The sequence below is a fragment of the Euwallacea fornicatus genome, chromosome 8, assembly GCF_040115645.1.
Source record: "Euwallacea fornicatus isolate EFF26 chromosome 8, ASM4011564v1, whole genome shotgun sequence".
In the NCBI taxonomy this organism is placed as follows: domain Eukaryota; kingdom Metazoa; phylum Arthropoda; class Insecta; order Coleoptera; family Curculionidae; genus Euwallacea; species Euwallacea fornicatus.
This window is the reverse complement of record NC_089548.1, coordinates 1609097-1630850: the sequence shown is the minus strand read 5'-3', so window position 1 is coordinate 1630850 and position 21754 is coordinate 1609097. Positions and strand designations below refer to the sequence as shown.

The 21754-nt window shown below is 36.0% G+C and overlaps 1 protein-coding gene across 2 annotated transcripts in view; it reads right to left on the bottom strand.

The window, feature by feature from the left end:
• Positions 1-21525, bottom strand: part of LOC136340501 (lachesin-like) — a 60050-nt gene extending 38525 nt beyond the window's left edge. For both annotated transcript variants that reach the window (XM_066284650.1, XM_066284649.1), the window contains exon 1: positions 21374-21525. In XM_066284650.1, the coding sequence (XP_066140747.1) occupies positions 21374-21524 (151 nt within the window). In that variant the 5' untranslated portion in view covers position 21525. The remainder of the gene's footprint in view (positions 1-21373) is intronic.
• Between the last annotated feature and the right edge of the window lie 229 nt (positions 21526-21754).

The window sequence follows — 21754 nt, the reverse complement described above, 5'->3', positions numbered from 1 at the left end:
TTACGGCCATGTTATCCTGGGAAAAACTGCAGGCAAGTCTAAACAGACTACCAGACGAATGGATAAAAAAATGATCAACATTGCCAAAAATTATGAGTTTCTATCATCATCGAAGATTCTGCAAAATATATAAATAAGTGAACGTTCAGAAATTTCATCGAGTAGCATTAGATGAAGCCTGTTAGAAGGTGATCTAAGAGCTTCCGTTCAGAAAAAAAATCACTTTCACGGAAGATCATCAAGACACGGTTACAATTTGCACTCGATCACATTCATTGGAAAGTTCAAGATTGAAAAAAAGGTCTTTTTAGCGATGAATCTAAATACAACCTTATTTCCAGGGACGGTATAGTGCACGTAAGGTATCCAGAGGAACAAAGACTAAATAAAACATATATTTAAATCTACCGTTAAGCATGGTGGTGGAAGTGTGTTAGTGTGAGGATGCTTTTCTTGGTATGGTAGGGGTTTCATTCAACATATTGTTGGAAAATTGGATAGATTCATGTATCTAGATATATTAAGAAATATAATGAAACCCCATTCATTTAAATCAATGCCAATTAACTTTATTTTCCCACGCCACAATGACACTAAGCCTTCTTGAAAAATAGTGAAAGAGTGATTAAAACGACAGCAAGTGTGTTATGTGGTCTGCCTACAGTCCGGATTTAAATCCATTAGAGAATTTATGGGAACCCATTGATCGTATGTTTCAGACAGGGGTACACATTAGACATGGAGAAAAACTGTTTAAATAGCTCACACAAGTCTGACATGAAGTTGATCGGCGACATTTTAATTAATAGAATCAATTTCTAGAAGGATGGTTGAAGTAGTTAAAGTAAAGAAATATCGCACCAAACACTAAAGATGTTTTTGTTTTCTGTTTGAACATTGAGATTTTCTATTAAGTTAACGAGGTTCCAACAAGTGTGTTCAGCTATTGTTCATTTTTTTACTATAAACATGAAATTTCGTAAAAAGTATTTTTTTATTTCCTTATGGTTGAAATGTATCTTTACTAATAAGAAAACTACATAAAACAAACTTGATGACATTCACCCACTTTTCAATTTTTTGTGAACTTTAAAGGAGTTCCAAGTATTTTGGCCAGTACTGTACTTCATGATAAACAGAACCGAAGGTTTAGTTTAGTTGCTCGTCAATATCTGAACGTCAACCGACCTAACCGTTGGACAGGAAGAGCAGGACTATCTGCGTGATCCCCCAGATCACCCGATATGAACACTAGGGATTATTTTTCCTGCATCACTTGAAGTCGCAAAGTTATAAAAGGAGGGTTCCGAGTGAAACAGATTTAGGACAGAGGGATAATTTGCGTATCTTTCCATTGTTGAAACATACATAGGGAATGTTCGAAATAGTTTGTCAATCAGTGTAAGCTTATTAAAGTTGAGCTAATCTCTCATGTCCGGCAGCGCATTAAATCTCTTTACTCTTTTAATCTGATTAGCTCGAAATGTACCCTATAAATCTTAATTTATTTTGACAAAAATAGACCCAAATAAAGCAAAAAAAAAAAAATCGCAGCAGAGAAAATATATCATTCAATCTGTCTCTCTTGGTCACCTTCTAACTTACTTTGCTGTAATAGATCACTTGTTTGGTAACTTTTAACCTGCTTGCTCTCGCTACGTTCGAGTCTCGTCGAATAGCTTAAAAATGTTTCGCTTTATAGATGCCGTGACGAATTGCAGCAATCCAGTCCGAAAAAGTTTCCCTTGTAACTATTTTACAGATTTCGCCCTTGGGTGTGTAAGTTGGATAGATTTTCTTGCACAGTTCTGTGCATGAAGTTTTCATTTCCCCTTATAGGAAAGTAGAACAGAATTAAATAAGTGATTTGTCCAGGAAACTAATCGATATTTTCCAGGAAATCTGCAAAGTTTTCCTGTCTCTGCGGCATGGAAGTTTCAAAAACAGTATTCGCAATAAAGTTTTATAGAGAAACTTCAAGACTTAAATCAAGAAAGGGGCTATTTTTCATAAGGGTAACAAATTGAGGGAAACTATTACCTTCATGTTAAAGAAATTTGCGAGCTTTACTAAACATGTGCTTAATGGATTCAGTAGATACTTACAGCTACAAAACGTTAGACAGTCGCGTTTAAGGGCAAACTTAAGAGGCGGATGATTTATTCGAGTTAGTTCAAGTTGCAGTGTAAATTATGGAATTAGTAACTTGTTGCTTTGACTAGGTATTGTTTGGGCTGTAAACGCAAGATGGGAAAACCATTAGTAATCTGTTTTTGCTTGTGTTACACAGGTGTACTTCTACAGGTGTCCTTCTTAGGGGTATTGCACCCCTTTCGCGAATATTTCCACGATAAATGGGGGCACGCATGCGATATTTGATTAAATAGAATTAAAAATCGCTTTATTCAAAGCCGGAACTAGCAAAACTTTAATTCACCTGAAACTGAGCCGTTTTTACTCGGAACACGCGTATTCGGCGCATCTACCATCAGGCGGAAAAATTAATTTCTGAAATCTTCCTCGGCATGAAAAAAATTCCTTCAGACGTGATCTCAACTTGAATTGTTAACATTATTTTTTTGATAACTTTAAGCAAACTTTCAGGAAAATAACTGCTAAGAGTAATTTATTAAAAAAAATAATAATAACGAATTAAAAAAAAACAAAAAAATACATGTTTTAAAAGAAGTTCGAAATGTATTTATATTTGATAATAAATTTTTATGATTGTATACGTTTTCTTGGTTGAATAACTGTTGCATCAATAATTTAACGAGGCTATAGGACAGACGATACTATGGTTATGTGGTGGCTGAAGATTTGAAGGCGTGTTTTGCGATGGTGATCTTTGAAAGCTGGAGTCAGAATCTGATCAATGTGATGAGGCCACAACTTTAATAGAATTTGTTGCAAATGCGCTAACCAAGTTGAGGCCACTGAGGGGACAGAAGGGGCGTCATAAAAAAATCGCTTATCGGTCCCTAGTAATAAACCCAGCTCTCATCTCTCATGCCTATCAACATTACCAAGTTAATTGAAATTCCGTAGCCTGATAAAAGCAAGCGCAAGTTGGAACACGTGGGGAGCATAAAAAATAAAAGGAGAATCAAGCTCGTACAAATTATGCAGCAAATTCATTTAAAGCTGTTCTAGTGTAAAATGCCTGCAGTCCGTGTTTCGTAATTTATGCAAAAACCTGAGAATACAAAAACGAACTATACAAGCTGGCATGTTTTTGGTTGGCTTTTTAAACTCTATAGAGCCCTCGAGATATTCCATTAATGCTTGAGTGGGTAATTGGAGTAGGAGACGTCGCAACGGGGCCTAATGTGTGAACTAAATGGAAATGATTGGAATAATATAAATTTTCCAACTCTTTGTAAGGAGGCAAAGTTGCCGTGCTGAATTGTAAATTTCACCAACTTAGCACTTCGTTTTACCCGATGCGATTCTTCTAAGAATATTCGATATAACAATAAAACTTTCTTTAAACTTGAAGTAAAATGGAATTGCCGCCATGAATCTTGTAGGAACTTATCGGAGAAGTTTAGAAAGTTTAGAAAAATGATATACATACCTCTCGTATTGAGGTTGCTGCAATGTATTTCAGTAGATTATGAATGATCCCCATAGAAAGCGGCAGCTTTTCTTAACACCATCCGTCAAAATAAATCCAAATCAACCCATAACTTGAGCCAAAAACCTATAATCCCTTGCGACCAATTAATCATTGATTCTCTCTGCGGTATAATTTCCACAGCCAGTATTAAAAGCTTTATAAAATGACTGGACAAGAATGAGGAAGATGATTTATAATTCTCTCGATAACGCTTTCGCCGATTTTAAGCACTTTTTGTAATGATATTGTTTCATAAATTTGTCGGAATCCTTCGTCGGCAATTTGTCAACCCTGGAAAGTTTCCGGTATTTTTTCAGCGCAAGAAACCAACTCCTGTAATTTATTATTTATCGGGGGAACAAATAAATAAATCTGAAAGCCGATTTTTTCCTGCCACGATATGAGAGCAGCAGGTTTTATAGAGATTTAATACTTAATGACCTTAATAATGGGGAGAAATAAATCATCAGGGAAGAATGATGGAATCAGGAAGATTTTGCTATAAAAAACAAAACATTAAGAAAAGTTTGAGCGAATTTTTTTACCATTGCGTTGATCAAAATTCAATTTTGACATGCAATAAATTCTTCTTTCCTGACGTGAGCTGGGGGGTTATGAAGGCTTACCCGATTTTATTTTTTTTTTATTGCGGAAATTTACTTCGTTAATAGGAGTTTCGCAATGAAATATCGTCTGACACATCGTTTAACCCAGACTAACGTGAAATCGCGGACTTTTTGACTAGAAAACGGTTTACAAATTTAAGAAAATCTTTTTACTCGTTTCCTTAAGACATCTAAGGATTTCGTCCAAAAATTTAAAAATTTGTCAATGTGTTTGATCCCAGAGAAGCGGTAAAATCCGGGAAAATTATTCTGAAGATGTCATGCAACCGGTTTAAGCGATTAACAACGCTAAAAACATTTTTCCTCATAACTCAGTCCCCTCTCCCCCCACTTCTCTTCCTCTTCGGACATCCCAGGCGTCCGGTAAAAAATATTTTAAAGTCGTTCAAATATCCCCACAATATTCCCTGTGAACTTCTCATAGAATTATCTGACAGAATGCTATTCAAACATAACAAAACCTGTTGTTCGATGTTGTTGCAAACAGTCATGTTGTTGAAAACAACATGGTCTTTGTATATGCCACCGAACATATAATCATAGAAAGTTCACCTGGCAAAGCACTTCAAAACGTTCGACGAAAGATGCAAAAAGGGCGTTATCATCGCGGGCTCGACGAATGATTTATTGCTCTTTTTTTATATACGTATATTGAATATTCGGTGATGTTTGTTTATGTTAATGTTTGTAGTGAAGTAGAATCTTCTAATCATGAGCTTTTTACCCATGTAAGGGGCCTGTTGTCGAGAGTCGGTTGCTCTAAGGCTGGCGCAGTTAGAACCGTAAAACGATTGTAACAAGTGACAATAGAGCGTTTTAATAGTGAAATAGTGAGTTGCTACTATGCACGCAATTAGCAAATTGAAGCTGTGTTTAATTTTTACATTAATAAATAGTGTTTACGTTGAAAGCGAGTATAAGGTGAAATCATCCGGACCTGGAAATCGCAACAATGTGTTGCGCGTGAAAGCTCTCTGAGGTTCATATTGGTCAGTTGGTGGGTACTTAAGGAATAGGGCTAGCTGTAACACAGATTTCTCCGTAAGTTCGAGCATGCTCTCTGTGGGGGCAGCGTTCACGGCACCCCGAACGCCAAGTTCTTGTTCGAAATTATGGGGCTCAAGAAAAAACCATACGACAGCGACAGGAAAATAAGAAGTTGACAATGGTGTCTGAGAACTGAAACGTCGCAACTGATATTTAAACGCCGAGCTGTACAAATCGCAAAAAGTTGCCCTCACAAGCGAGCAACAGGAGGACTAAATCAGAGACAGACAGGACGGAGGAACAAACAATCGGAAAAATTTGAAGAATTAAATTTCGTCGGAAGAATGTAAACCAATTCGAGGCAATTCTTCTTTTCAAAATACACGAGAACTGCAGAGACTTGTGAAAAGATGCATTTGCCTCTTACGAAGAACCCCAGATTACGGGCAGAGCACCATTAGCGTTCCTTTATACTCCTATCTTTCTATCTGATCTAGAATATCCCTCATCTATGAATCTCGATGCAATTCAATTTGAAAATAAAATGATTTCCACATTCCCCCACTGAAAGCTTTATTACAAAAACAATTCTGAATGGCTTTCTCGTAATCGATGCCCACAAGATACCCGAATAAGCCGTTGCGGTCAGCATCGAGATTACCGAGAAGCCCTTCCGAAATAGAAACCTGCTGAAATGAAGTCTCGACCCAAGAGGAATGTAAACCTTATTGGGTGTAAAATAACAACGATTCGAATCATTTCTATTATGGCGGTAACAATGTTTGACGTCCGCCAGGGAGGATTGAAACTTGTCTGTATATCGCATTGTTAGAGACCACTGATGCTCTGTGAATAACAAACAAGGAGAGAATGGAAACAATGGACTTGCAGGAAGTGTGGTCAAACGAGGAATCAAAACAAAGTCCGTTTCTACTGCCCAAAGTTACCCTCTTGCTTACTTGTATGTTCATAATTGCCAGTAGAACAAACAGAGCGAGTCACAGTTTACAGTAGTTGAAAACGTAAGAATTGAAATTCACTCAAGGAACATGTTCCCCTCTGTTACTGCAAATCCTATTTAGTTCCACTGAAATGATTTCGTATCGGTCCAAAATCGCCTTAGGTCAAGCATAATCCTGCAATGATCCGCACAAGCAGGATGGTGTCTGCGAGTTTACTTACAATTCGTTTGTTGGTTTATTGATTGCGGCTTAAAATCCAGGAAGACCGACAATAAAATAAGAGAACAAACACTCGTATTAGTTCCACGTGGCTTCCCAAACCAGTCTAATGAAAAGCTCAAATGTTAGAAATACGTTTTTAAATGCTGCTTGGAATGGATGTTCCAGCGACTGGAAGCTGAAGTGGGTTTTTGCTATTGTGGCCAATTATAGTTTCCCGGTTAATGGGAAAATGAGGCTGTATATGTCTTTGTTAGCGCCGGACTAACCAACTAAATAATGCATTACGATATAATGTAGACCGAATACAGAAAAATGCAAATAATTAATATGCGAAATTTTAAATATTAAAAATAAGGTTTTATGTTTTGCCCGGAAAACTAACTTCAACCGCAATTTTACTTCGTCAGAACGAGTTTGGAGCCACGTAAAACTCTTGCAAAAATTACATCTATCATCATTACGAAACGGGCTCTAATTACATACTATTAACAGTCAAAGTTATATTATTACTTGGTAGTATCTAGGGAGTTGCTTCAGGAAGTTTAAAAGTATCACTTGGAACTTATGATGTTAAATTACCCAGTTCAAAAAATTGGAATTCTGGTCGAGTTCATCTCTCTGGAATAATATTACATAATGGAAAGCGGCTTTGGACGTTAAAATTACAATGATGAAAATTTGTTCTATACATTTCATGAGGATTATGAGTTTTTGTTCTGTTTTATTTGGATATAACGGCTATTCTCACTATTCCGAGTTAAAACTAACTATTCCCAGTTAAAGCACTATTTCCAGTTAAAGCTGACTGAGAATAACATTTGCCCTCTATTGAAGGGCGAGGCGAGAAAACGCCTCGATGACAAATCTGCGACCTTCAACGGAACAGAAAAAATGATTAAAATGGAAGAAAAAAACAGAAAAAAACATGTGTGGAATGTCGATGTGTAAAATATGTGAAAAAGGATCATTTGGGGTAGCTAATTGGTGTTTGATCATTTTACCCAACTCAACCCGACTTGTTTTTTTAAAAAGAACTAACAAAACGGGGACACAAACTCGAAAAAAATTATCGAACACTTCTAAATTTTTCAAATTTGCTGCAATTCCTCAAACGTACCTATACCCTGAATTTTACGGGGCCGACGCTCTGAAGATTCAGCTTCAGCATTCGTGTCTTACAAAAGATTTCAGATGCCAAGATGGCGCTAGGTGGGGATCAAAAATGGGGTCACGAGTTCTAGGAAAAAATATCAAATATTTTCCTATTTCTTAAGAAATTTCATGCAAATTTGCAAAGGCATGTACGTCTCTGACTTTAAAGATTTAGCACTTTGACGATTTTGCCTGGGACTGGAATTTACAAGAGATTTTTAGACACCAGAGTAATGCCAGACGGGACTTAAAAATGGCTAAAAAGTTTTGAAACAATCGTAGAATATCTCCCTGTTTTTTAAGATTAATGTAATTTTTCCTTAAAAATTAGGCCTGTCGTTCCAAGGGCTGTAAAATCCTGAAGAGTCAGCTTCGAAATTTAGGACTTGCAAGAGAGCTTTCAGACATCGTGGTTACGTCAAACGGGGTTTAAAGGGTAGTAAAAAACTCTGGAAAATTCATTTAATATTTTCCTATTTTCAAGCCATTTGGTGCAACTTTTCAAAGGCAGCCAGGCTTTTGACGTTAAAGTATTGAACGCCTTCAAGATGCAGATGCAAAATTTGGAATTTATAAGATATTTTCCATACATCAGGGTTCTGCCAAACATTGCTTATAAGAGATCAAAATTCTTGGGGAATCATGGGATATTTCGCAATTTTTAAGAGAGTGAGTACAATTTCTCAAGGGAACAGACGTCTCAGACTGCAGATTGAGTGTAAGTAAATAATAAATTTAATTATTTACTTGACAATTTGTATAAAATGGAAAATCGAGCCAAACATTGACCTCTACTTGAATGTTCAAATACAGAATGATAAAATGGACCGATCTAAATTAGCCACATATTGGCTTAATTTTCCATTTGGTACTTTACTTTTGAAGTAGGTTCTTGACATCTATAGGTACCGGTGCCGACTGGTTTATATAATGATTTATTTACATTTTATTTGGAGCATATTGAACTTTATGGTTCTGATAGAATTACTGCTCAGTGCTTTGCCACTACGACATAGACACACCCCTGTGCCACTGTGTAACTCACTCGGCACCAATAAGATTTAAGGTAAAAAGTTCTAAAAACGTCACATGTAGACGCTCTTAATAATAAAAACGGCCCTATAGGGCGCTAAAGTTCAATGCACAACGGAGAGTCTGTAAATGGGCAAGTGGGTATCCGCGTCAGCTCTTTCTATGCAATATCTAAAGAATGTTTTTTAAAGGTCTAGAGGTTTACTCTATATAAAATTCCTCACACTCACAGAAAACTTTATATATGATATTTTATGTGGGTTCATTTTCGTTTTGTCGTTTCGTCTTAGTAATCCTTAAACACAGCGTATTTTTTTTACCCTAAAGACTGTCTTAACATTGAGTTTGTTTCCTGATGATTTGATTTGGCCTGATATTCCTGTTATGTATCACCCCGTGTCAAACGGGATATCTATCAAGGTAAACCCCATTTTCTATTTTTTTAAATTTAATTTATTAAAACTTTAACAGTGGGATAAATGATTTCAATTTCATTCTCATCCTGACTTTATTCCAGAATTTGCTTTTAAGTATTGAATTTTGTTTCCCTCCAATTTCTTCGAAAAATGAGTTGATGCTGTGGCTTTTGCATATTTATGAACATAAAATCTGAGAGAAATCGCCCTCCACTAGTTAGATAAATAAATTTAATTTTCTGCACGAATTGTCTGAAATTTTGATTCAAAATTTACTTCAAAGTTCACTCAGGCGGACATTCCTGTTTTGTCTAGTGTGTTTAACTTTCTATTAACTTTCATTCGGCCCAAAATTTAAATCTGAAACCTGATTAAAATTGACTTCCAATACCGAATTAATTCAGCTTTGTTCGCTCTCTCTTGGGTGTAATTTCGAGCTCGAAAAATGAAAAAATAGTCTGCCTAGTGAGTTTTTCCTTCTTCTTACTACTAACTTGGATCAGGTATGTAGCCAAAAACTAGATAAAAACCTGATTAAAATTATCTTCCGACCTCTAATTAGTTTGGTTTTGTTATTAGGAAAATAAGGAAATAGTCTTGGTCTATTCAATGAGTTCAGTCTTCTATTTACTCTTATTTAGATCAGGCATATAGCCAAAAAACAAGGAAAATAGTTCCTTCCTTATAAGAAATCACTTCAACTTTGTACTCTCTCACGCTTAGCTGCAACAGTGAATTAAAAGATGGTAGGAAACAGCACTCTTCTGTATAGTGAGTTCAACTTTCCATTAGGTCTCATTTTGGTCATGATTTGATTTTAAAATTTAAGAAAAATAGTAATTTTCAATCCAATTCAATTAAGTCAAGTTTGTTCTCTCTCTTTCACTTGGCCGTAGTTTTAAATTAAAACACTGTCCTGGCAATGGTATGCTATATAGCAAGTTCAACTTTCTAATTAACTCTCATTTGGCTTAAGTACTGAACGTGAAACTTGAAGGAACAGTCCTATTGAACTGTTTGCTCCATTTGGGTTTAATGTTAAATCAAAGTAGTTAATACTTCAGAAATTTTAGCGAAATTTTCAAAAGCAGAAAAAACCTCTTTTCATGGTAGAGTTGTGGATTTCCAAAGGAACAACTGGAGTTTGAATGTTTTAAGTGTAATATAGGCCCATAAGTTGCAGAAATAAGAGTTGCGATTCATTTTGGAGGTGAAGCGCTCATGTAATTTTCTCCCCTCACGTGCCACAACTCTTTCCAAAAAATATAACTCAATATCAACATTTCGAATCAACCAATTTCCATTAGGAAGAGCCAGTATCTCCACCAAAGACCCGTACTTGCAATTGTCCTTACAATCTTCCATGTTTTTTTCTTTCTCTTTCTATTTAATTTCTGGTTAAAAATCCAGATTTTTTTCCGATAGGCTTGCTAATTTATTGACCAAATAATTAATATTCTCGTTGGCTTTAAAAGTTTTTTTAACTTCTTGCTTCGATAAGCCTTTTCTTTACTTAAAAACGAGTATTCTCCTGCAGTAAGTTCGACATTTCTAAACAAGGAAACTTTGCGACAGCATCCGAGCAAAGCCGGATTAACCTGAATTTATGAACATGTAATTGGACAATCTTTTCTATCTTACTTTTTCTCGTCGAAAGGGATTTTCCAATTTAATGATTCCAGCGGCTTTCAAATCGCGAATGTTTATTTTCAGTAATGGAATTGAGATCTTTACAAACCAACGGCTCGCCCTCAGAGAGCAAAAAAGTATATTAGAGGTACCTGTATTCGGAATGTTGGCCCTAAAACCCTCATGTTATTACGGGAATTGGTTGATGGGTTCTGGACCTTTGCGTAATGAGGAAATAAAGTTCCTCAAATCTTTTGCATATTTCTAGACCATTTAAATTCTTTTGGAGTTTATTAATACATTACAATGTTAGGAGAACTAATCAGTGATTACAATCGCAAGAAAAAATTTTATAATAAAAACATTTAAAAAATAAATAAAAAATAATAAATAAAACACTCTCATGATTTACAGCACAAAAAATGTTGGCTTCCCCTTTTTTTTACCAATTCCTAGTTTCGATTCTGTTTTGCGGAAGCTATTTGGGTGTCACCGAATCGAGAATACTTGAAATTAAAATTTTTAAAGCCTTTGCGATGTGCGCATGCTTAGCCCATCAGCACAATAATTTGCCCAAAATCACCAGGACGCTGTGGCAGGCCTCAACATGCACTTTGTGGAATTAATTCAGAAATGATAGAGAATCGATATAGATATAAAATAGATAATTGAGAAATGATAGAGTAAAAGTCATGGCATGTTGATTATCGTCGATATATTTATTTAGGTAGCATGTCGCGTGAAACCGATAGAGGGTTATTACTGCTATAAAATACTGACACGTCAATTTACGAGCAAGGTTTGATATCTATAATAAAATTCAGTTTCAGTTAAATTTTAAATGAACCAAATTAAAGAAATGAAGAGCAAAATAGGAAAATAACTGGACACATGCTGAAAATATATTACAGTTTACAGGAGTAAATTCTGTTTGAACCGTTGCTGTCAGTATCGCCGATTTTCCGTATGTACTCCATCAAATGCAAATTAAATTTCTTTCATTTCAAATTTACCTTCATTAAATCATAATTACACAAAGTTAATTTTAAGGATCGCACCTCAAGCGTAAATTGAAATTTCAGCATTTTACAACAATAAAAATTTAATTTTCTATCAGTTAAAACATCATCGATAATGAACTTGTCAAGATTTTACGAAAAAAAAAAACGCGTTTCTGCACGTTTCTCCATCCTTTCTCAATTAATCTCCCAAAGTGCATGCTGCGGCCTGCCAGGACTTTTTCGTAATTTCCTGAGATTCTTATGATGGTGGGCCAAGCGTGTAATTCACATCACAAAGTCTGCAATAGTTTACATTAAAAGTATTCCCCAACCAGTTCACACATACGGATGGCATGTTGTCTCGTGGCTTTCACTAGGCCAGTTGTGTGTTAAAAAAATAATAAAAACGAGGGAACATTAAGGAAGTACCTAAAAAAGCAAAAAAAGAAAGGTTTTTTAGCGGTTTGACATAATTAGTTTTAGTTCATTTTCATTTGTAATTTTATTTTTCTGCGCTTGGCGTTACTGATTAATGCTCTTCATGTGGTGTGCCGATGCAGGCACCATTCGACCTCCAAAAGTCTGAATAAGCATATAGAAAAGTTCGGTGGAATTTTGTTTTCGCATTACACAATAGATCACGAGCCAAGAACCAATTTCCAACTGAAAAGATCATAATTTTTTCCACTTTCAACTAGCTTGAGAATTTCGTTCACACAGTTCTGAAATCGAACGATGGCAAGTATTAAACGTCCCGTTTTGGAACTGGCATTCAAAACTCTCAATTCCCTGTAGGAATTTATTTCCCTAGCCTCGTCTGTAAGACAGTTTCAGGGAAAAGTTCCTAAACCAATTATCTGGAGAACTGCAAATGTTCAAAATTCGACGCATATCCAATTACCAAACCACACAAACAAAAACAAAGAGTTTAAACTGTAATCTTCCACGAAAGCCGGTTTCTATAAAATTTAATGCCTTTTCTGAACGTGCTTTTAGTTTTCCGGGTATAAAAAAATGATCCGTTTTATATTCGTATATCGGTTATGCAATTTTCCGGACAGAGAGTTGTAAAAACATAAAGCTAATATGGAATCAACATCCACTGTCATCTATTCGATTTTTTGCCTGTTTGTGTGTTTGTTAACATCCGTAGGACAAACAGAATGCAAATAGGTTGTGAAAATTGGCTTTGTTTTCCCACAGAGTTGCTCGTATGGAGCCAAAGAACCACAAATAAGTAGTTCTCTATGTAAAACCTTGCGTAAATATACAGAATTTGCATTCTAAAACAGAGCTTTCAAGCTCCCTTTAATTTTATTCTAGTCAGCGCACTATAATATATCAGAAACGTAATCATTTTGCATGCGTAGATTAAACTCGTAGTTTTAAACTCTTATTAACAACACTCACATTTTGCGGTGAGATCGTACAGTTCAGGGCAAAACGACCTAGGTGGAAAAGCAACTAATTACGGCTCCTTTATATACCGAATATAAATGAGTTAATTTGCTCCCCGCGTCATTTTCATTTACGCACGTTCCTTTTTTAAGCTTATTTTTCTCTGCTTAAAGCTCTATAAATAAAAAGGTACTAAAAAGGTCTTAAGATGGCATATTTACTTTTTTGGGGGGAGCCAGGAAGTTTTGCGGATCGTTCCGACGCCTATTTCCTTTTTATTGCATTCGGAGATTATTCCTAAGTGCAGAGAATTAGGTGAATGAATCAGAATGGATATAACAGTATATTTTGTTTAATAGCAGGTTAAGGTACCAAGTTTCAAAAGAGGAGCGGAGCGACGAGGTGCGAATATGAGAAAATTAATATTTTGTTCGCAGGTTTCCTTCAATAACAATATTATCAATAGAATTATCAGGGGTAACACAATAAGCTCGACGAAGATAATCGATCATTTTTGGAAAGTTTGCACCAATGCACATTAAATTGAAAAAAGCACGCACTACACGAGTGCTTTATTCAGTTTACCTTGTATGCGCGTAAAATCGTCAGAGATCATAGATTCATTTTTGTTGCATGAATTGTACTTTACAAAAGAATTTTATGCATTCAAGGACACGGTCGAAAGAGTGAAATATTTCATTTTATTGCAATTTTGCCAGCGCGACTAAGAAAAATGCTGTGATTATTGCACTAGTGCAAACTGTCGCTGTGCTTCGCCATTGATTGGGTCAGCGCAACAATGAGAAACCAGTATTGCATTGTCCAAATAGCAAATTCTTAATATTATAAAAGTAACGAATTCCACGAGTTCGGTATCTTCTGTTTCTACAATTTTAAAGGAAGATATTCATGAAAATAAAATAAAGACAAACTTCAAGAGAAGTATCGAAACGAGATTCGTTTTGGTCCTGTTTTAGCGTAATAATAATGCGAAAAAATTTGATCGAAAAATATTCTTTTTGCAATTCAGATGGGCCAGTGGGGTACAAAATCATCAAAAATTTGCCAATAACCATCAAGGCTCCCATAAGCCTGTGAAAAATAAATGTAAATTTCCATACATAACACGACTGTCGAAAAATATATAATTACCTATTCAATTCCTGGTGTTGAATTTCAATCAGATTTCTGCTCATGCCCCGTCGATTTTTCAACTTGTGGCATTATTATATCTCAAAATGTTCGGAATTTCATGGACTAGTTTTGAGACTTTTAGGCTGTAGTTTAGTGCTTTTAATTTATGGTATATATTTCGAATCAAAAAATAATCAGGTTTCGTTGCAATCATTCAGATTAACCTGTTCATATGCAGGGTGTTGTTGAATAAATGTCCGATATTCCACATAGTGATTTTTCAAGTAATTTTAAAACGGACCGTTCTTCTAAACATGTTTTGCCTCGCTTAGTTTTCAAGATACGGGTCGTCAAAGTTGAAAAAGTAAATCACATATTCTTTGATATCTTTCGATCTGTTCAGATTAATTTTACGAAATTTCATATCCACCTGCGTATTAACTTTTTGTGTGGTTTTGGCAAAAACTTCACACAAAGATCCTTTATTTGACACTACAATCCTATTTACCAATGAAGCAAATTTTTGACGCAATGCAATACGTAACTTCCGCAGCAGACATTTGTGGTTGGAAGAAATTCCGAATGCACTCGAAAAATCAAATTTTTAAGGACAATTCACTGTAAATGTCTGATTTTTAATTAAGAATTTCAACAATCAATGGATCGAACGGAAAGGACCCTAACCATGGTCGTCCAAATCACCATCTTTTTACAGTTTGGATTTTTCTTTTGGAGACATCTAAACACTTTAGTGTACCACTTACCCATTCAAAATGAACAAGATCTCCGAAATAGGATAATGGAATCATGTTGAACGATTCGAAGTACTCCTCGAATTTTTCAGAGAGTTCGTAATTCAGTGAGAAGGAGATTTAATGCATGTATAGCGCAAGGAGGGGGACATTTCCAACATTTATTGTAATTTTTATTATTTATCTAGCCTTATTTCAGAATATTATAAAAAAAATAATTATTATTTTCATTAAAAAAAAATTCATATTATTTTGACTAAAAAGTAATAGTATTTAATTTTTGAAATCTTTCCGTGTTTCTGTGGGTAAAACGTAAGATAGAAGGATATTTTATCGCTTTTGAATAATTAGCATGCATCATCAGCTTCAGATACATTTTTTTCGCAAACTGTTGCTTTTGCAAATTGTCTAGCGACGACAGAAAGGTGTACTTTTTTTAAAAAAATAAGAAAAGTAAAGGATTTTTCTACTCGAACGTGACATATAGTATGATACAAAAAATTGCAGATTTTTAAAAGTGTCCTAATCGTCACTAATGGCGCCTTCTAAAAGATACAACTAAATTGTTGATAAATTTGAATTTCTCATTCCAAATTTCGTAAAATTAGCTGAAACTTTGATGCTCTGCATCTTGAAATCTAAACGAGCTAGGGCACATGTCCATGAGAACTTTCCATCTTAAAATTACTTGAAAAATCACCCTGTGTAATATTAGACATTTATTCAATAACACCCTGCATTTATCTAGAACGATGAGATATTAACTTCAGTGCTTTTCTATTAAGTTCGTACAAACTTGATTAATTGAATAAACGTTCATTTTCAGATTTCAAGTTACTCCACTTTATAGTGGTCAAATGAAAGAAGAAAATAGTCCGGAGAGTGATGTAGGGCGTTAAAACAAATGGAATTTTCCGGAAAAATTAAAATTTCTCTTCGTTAGCGTGGTACAGGGTGCTAAAAAGTCGCATTTTTACTGAACTTTTGCTCATAGATCCGAGTTTCTGGAATATCTGACCCAAATTTGGGTTGCTGGTTCTTTATTACCCGCACAAATGGAGAGATTTTACGGCTTGTAATTCACCACGCCAGGTTCCTTTGGAGCTCATCATTCATCATTTATTTCTCGATATTTGGATTTATGGTTTAACTTGGATCGTTTTTGTCTCATGCTTTTTTTTATTTTTCACTATTTATCAAGTCTTGCATGTGTGTTCACTCTTTAGTTACTCCTCTCTTGATTTTTGCGGTTTTGGTTTGGCACCCTGGGTCAGGTTCCAAGAACTACAGAGTGACTTTTGAGACACTCCGTATTGTACGAGACACTTGTAGAATACTTCAATATTTTCCATAATTCGTCGTTCATCGAAAACTCTCCAAAAAGCATTTCTTTCTACTTGAGATAATTAAGTGGCGTTCTGAAATTCTGGACCAGTTTTGGATATAATGGCGTTTTGATAAATTTGGTAATATTTCGATTAATCGAGAACTGTGAGAGACATCGAACAAGATTATTATAGAGGGCTTTACCATATTGTGGAAGAAATTCTCGTTCCAATCATCTTTAAAAAGTATCTGAATTCATGGAATCGTGATAATCCTCACTTTTCGACCCTGATTTGAAGATCACACTGGCATTTGAAATAAAGACCTCTTTTATGTTTAATGCTCCGTCTTCCCAACCGTGCCTGAATGATCCTTTGCTGGAAATCGAAGTTTCGTCTAGAAACGCTGGTTTTGGGAGACATTGGATTTTTGAAGCAATTTATATTCTCTTAGAAAGTCTTGGGCTATGTTAGGATTATTTATGGGCAAGAAATTTTGAATTCTTGTCACTCGAAATGCCTTGTGATTCGATTGTACGTACCATAGATATGGACCCTCGGGTTAGGACACACTGGTGAAGTTACGGATAATTCACCCACTCGCCACATACCTTTATGCCCAGTAAATATTTCTCACCAAGCATTGCAAATATGTGCCGTAACGGCACAAATTTACTTCTCGGACTTAGCACACGTGTTGGTAAATAAAACATATTTCACATATTATATCGACAAATTTACTTCGCCCTTTTATCATCAGGTAACTGATGTCAAGTTCAAAAGAGTGTTGAATATAAATCTGGCCTGATGAAGCTTGAATATTTGAAAAATATGGCGCAAGCTGGGTGCTCTATTGTATTTGGTATTCATTGGGCACATATTTTAGGGAAGGCCCATAAAAATGATCCACTTACCCTCTCGCTTTAGAATTCTGCTTTCATGGAGCTGACTCGGCAGAAGCAAATAACGTTAGGGCCCTTCCAACAATAGTTCACCGTAAATATTGATGATGGAATGAATAGGCTCTATTCGAAGAGTGGGTATTAAAATCAAATTTCTCAGAGACTCCGGAGCTGAAATATGAGATAGATTTCCTCTATGTTTGGGGCACCAGTCACGTATCTCGGGACAACTCAAACTATCGGACAATTCAAAACTTCCCAATAATCACAACGACTGATTTATGGTCTATGTGCAAAAGCTTGGATGCAATAAAGCGAGCTCGGTAATTCCACAATTTAAATAAAATTTGCTTTATATTCATGAAAGCATATTTCGAACTGGTTGCACCGCACATAAAATGGCTATTTCAGTTTATTTCGTCCTCGTATTATACTTTTATAGACCCAATGCCGCAATATTCCTGCTACGTGGACAACGAGAGCACCGGAAGTTAGCTAAACCTTTGATTTAACGGACGATCGGCGGAGCTGAAAATTCGCATTGACGTGTAAATCTCTTGTATTCACTTTAAGTCCTCTTTGAGGAATAATAAAAAGTCGGTTTCGTTATGCATGTAATCAACTGAGGACGTAAAAGTGACAAAAACGACTTTTACAGGAAATTCCTGTCACTCGAACCCCTTGGAAATCTCGGAGGAATTCGTCGTTAATCTCGGTTGCCATTACGAACGCCCTGTCGAACATACCAATCAAGTATGTGAAAGAAATCGGACAATATCGATGTCACACAGTTCTATTCGGTTTCGAAATGATTATTTTCCTTTTGCATTGGGGAGGGTTTCACCCTCAGGCGAGTCGAGATGTGGTCGATGGCTTGGGAAGTTGGCCAAATCAATGACATATTCTTTTGAGATTTCCTTTCGGAGATATTGAGTCCCGGTAGCAATTTTTTCTGATAAAAACTGGTTGCAGTCAATTTAAATATACAGGGTGATCGAGTCAGTTCGATGTGGTCATGGACACAGTTGCGATAGGCTAACTCAAAAAGAGTATTTTTTAACATACGGTTTCAATGTGATGTATTTTACCACTTTTTTTAGTGGGCCGTAGTGAGAGGTGATTGCAGGAAATGTGAAAATAAAATCAGCAATTTGGGTCATATGTCTCGGGAAGGCTGGTGGAACTCAATCCACAGGATTTATACGTGGATGGTCCCAAAAGTACCTGATCTAATACTAAAAAAAAAAGAATTGAAAATTTTACATTATTTCCCAATATACTTTCTTTTGATATTGATATACTTCCCCGCGATGTCCTATCTCTTATATACCCTGTTTTTAGAAAGAAACTTTGAATGTTTCAAAATAGACATCAACGTCGAACTTCATCTCGTCATTATTGGCAAATATTTTTCCACCGAATCATTTTTTTGAAATTTGGACATAAAAAATAATCTGAGTGAACTAAATCTGGTGAATACGGAGGATAAAAACAAAATTCAAAACCAAGATGATTGATTTTGGCCATCGTGATGACGAAAGTGTGAATTGGTGTATTGTCTTGATGAAACAAAACTTTTTTTTCATTAAATATGATCACTTTTTCCTAATTTCGCCCCTCAGGCACTGCAGTAAATTAGTATAATATTATCCGTTTATTGGTTTTTCTTTAAGGAGATAATTAATTAAAAACGATTTCACGTACATTCTAAAAAACTGACGTCATCAGCTTTCTTTGAAAAGCAACAGTTTTCGCCTTTTTTGGAGTCAATTTTCCCTTTTGAGTCTATTGTTTTAACTGTTCTTTCGTCTCAGGTATGAAATGGTGGATCCATATTTCATCCATGAATGTTATGAATGTATACGTTATAAATCTACGCAAAAACTCAGCTTAACTATAGCGAAACTTTGTCAAATACTCTCTTGAAACATCCTCACGGCGCTGTTTTCTTTCAATTGAGAGTAATCGCGCAACTCATCTGGCACACAGCTTTCTCATATTCAATTCTTCCATCAAAAAGCGATGTGCAGTACTTTTTGAGATGCTTATTTTCCAGAACAGCTTTTTGGATTTTCATCGCAATTTCTGGGGTGGTTAGATCTGGTGTGTCGTTGGGTCGACCGGTGCAATGTTCGCCTTGGCAGCTGGTACTAGCATGTTTAAACTTTGCCATCTAATATTTTACAGTTGTTAACGAATGATCAAATTCCCTCAGAGTAGAATCTAACATCGCTTGGATGTTGGTTGGACTAAGACCTTTTCAATGGAGGTATTGAATCACGTGTCGATCATCAATGCTTTGTTAGTTCACCAAATTTCTGAAAACCTTCACTAAGAACGCGTTCATAACAACCACAAATCAACGTAGCATTCTCAAACTTTAGACATAAGCTTTTTAAGATTAGTTTAGGTTAGTCTTTGTAATATAAACACATTTTTTACCAAAAAATGGCCATCTGCATGAGGAGTCGGGTACTTCTGGGAGCATCTTCATACATTCAATAATATTTTGAAACTAATTTTATTGATCCTTTTGTCCATAATGGTGGTTGCCGATTTTATGAAATGCCGCAGTTTCATAGGAGAATTATCAAGAGAGAAAAGGACTTTCACTTGTCGTTTCCCTTTCATAGAGATACTTTATGTTTACCCTTGAATTACTTCTCTCTTCATTTTCACGCTTGAATACTAAATTTGATTGATTTTGACACGACACTCTGTATCTTGGCAACAAAAAAAAATGTGACCATTTGTATTTTAGTTCCCCGGGCATATTGTCATTCCAATAGTCGTCAAAAACTTTCTGAATTGTGAAATTTGCTAAACTTTTTGAATTTATGAAATACTGTGCCTGAACTTTTTCATCTGGAAATGTTGATTTTAGTAAATTTGGAGAGTAACGCCCCTGGTGAATATTCTCCATTTAGTAACAAGCGAGAGGCTCTAAGAAGAATAATCCAGAGAAAGCAGAAACTTCACCTTTTATGTCCCTCTCATAGGAGCGTTTCAATGATTGATAGCATTATAGACAAATTTTCTCGCATAATTTCGTGAGCGAAGCAGAGAGAGTAGGTCAAGCATACGGTTTATTCGAAATCAATTGAACGCTGTTTCCCTTCTCAGGGCCCTTCCCATAAGAGTAATGTCAAGATTCGCAGTCCAGGCATTGCTTCAAGGGTCCGCATTTAATCTCTTCGCTTGAACTGAAATTGAGAACTTATGGTCTGATTTCTTGATTGTGGCGGACTGATGACTTTATTAAATATAGGTAATTGGAATTTTTCTCCAAAATTGTCCATTTTTTCGAACTACATAGACGTCCAAACTTGGCGAACAAAAAGCGCCAGCTGTCCGGAAGTTTCTAAATATTCGGCATAGCTGATGCGAACATCATTTAACACAGAAACGGTTTAGTTTTGTTTACTTAAAGTTTTAATGGACATACGGACCGTTTGTCGGGGAACGGAACGAAACCAGAAGGCCGGAAAATTTAGAGACACTGACACTTGGGGCAGAGCTTTCCGCTTTTCCTGCAAAACTTTATTCGTTCGATTTTCAATCGCTTAAGTTAAGGTTCATTCAGGGAATAAATTTAATTACACCTCAAGGTAACTATTCGAAACCTATGGATTCTTCAAGTTCTAGAAACCTGATGCCGTTAAACATGCTATTGAAATTAAAATTTATGTGTGTTCCGTTGTGTTTGCCCCCAAGTTTCTATCACTCGTGAGAAGGTGTGAGGTATGGTGAGAAGCTTGCTCTCTCCAACGAAACTCATAAAAGAGAGAAATTTATTCCATATTCCAAAACACCTCAAAATTGTTAAACTCCACATACAAGAACACATTCATTTATATTCATATTCAAAGTTGGCTCTAAACTTAAAACATTTTCCTCTTTCTTACCTAAAACTAGGAAAGTTGCCAACGGCAAACATCTTCGCGCCTCATAATAACGTTAATGTCAAAATTACTGTGGGAAATACAAGAGCGTGCTGCAGCAAAATTAGTCTCGTGTTCTCATTATGTTGTAAAGTGAGCAACAAATTGCATGCGACCCTTAAATTTTGCATAATATTTCTAATTATCCGTTCCCCGAACACGTTCACATGACAGATTCCGCCCCTATTTCGCCAAGAAAGTCAACAGCGGGATGTTCATACAACATAAAACAAATAGAAATTTAAAAAGTCATGATAATTTTAGCTGAAGCGCACCTGCTCCGATGATGCTCTCGTATCCAGCTTCGCAGAATCTCAGTGCAAGCACTAAAATCAGGAATTCCGGGAACACGAGACCGCGTGTCGGCGTCGCAAGCGTCGCCGTAGAGAGCGTCGCGACGCCACTATTCCAAACCGAACAGAACATGTCGACTGAGTAGGGACGCACCTCGACGGCGACGGCAAAGGCGTCCAAGAAGCGACGCTTGCGTTGCTCTCCTGACCTACGCAATCGGCCTGCAGGATGCAATCAAGTGCCAGAAATTGGGAATGGTGATCATTGTTATTAGGGCGGAAGATTGGATTAGGCTTGATTGTGTTAAGAGTGTTTAATATGTAACTATGTACCTCGATAGATTGGAAATGCTATAACGATCG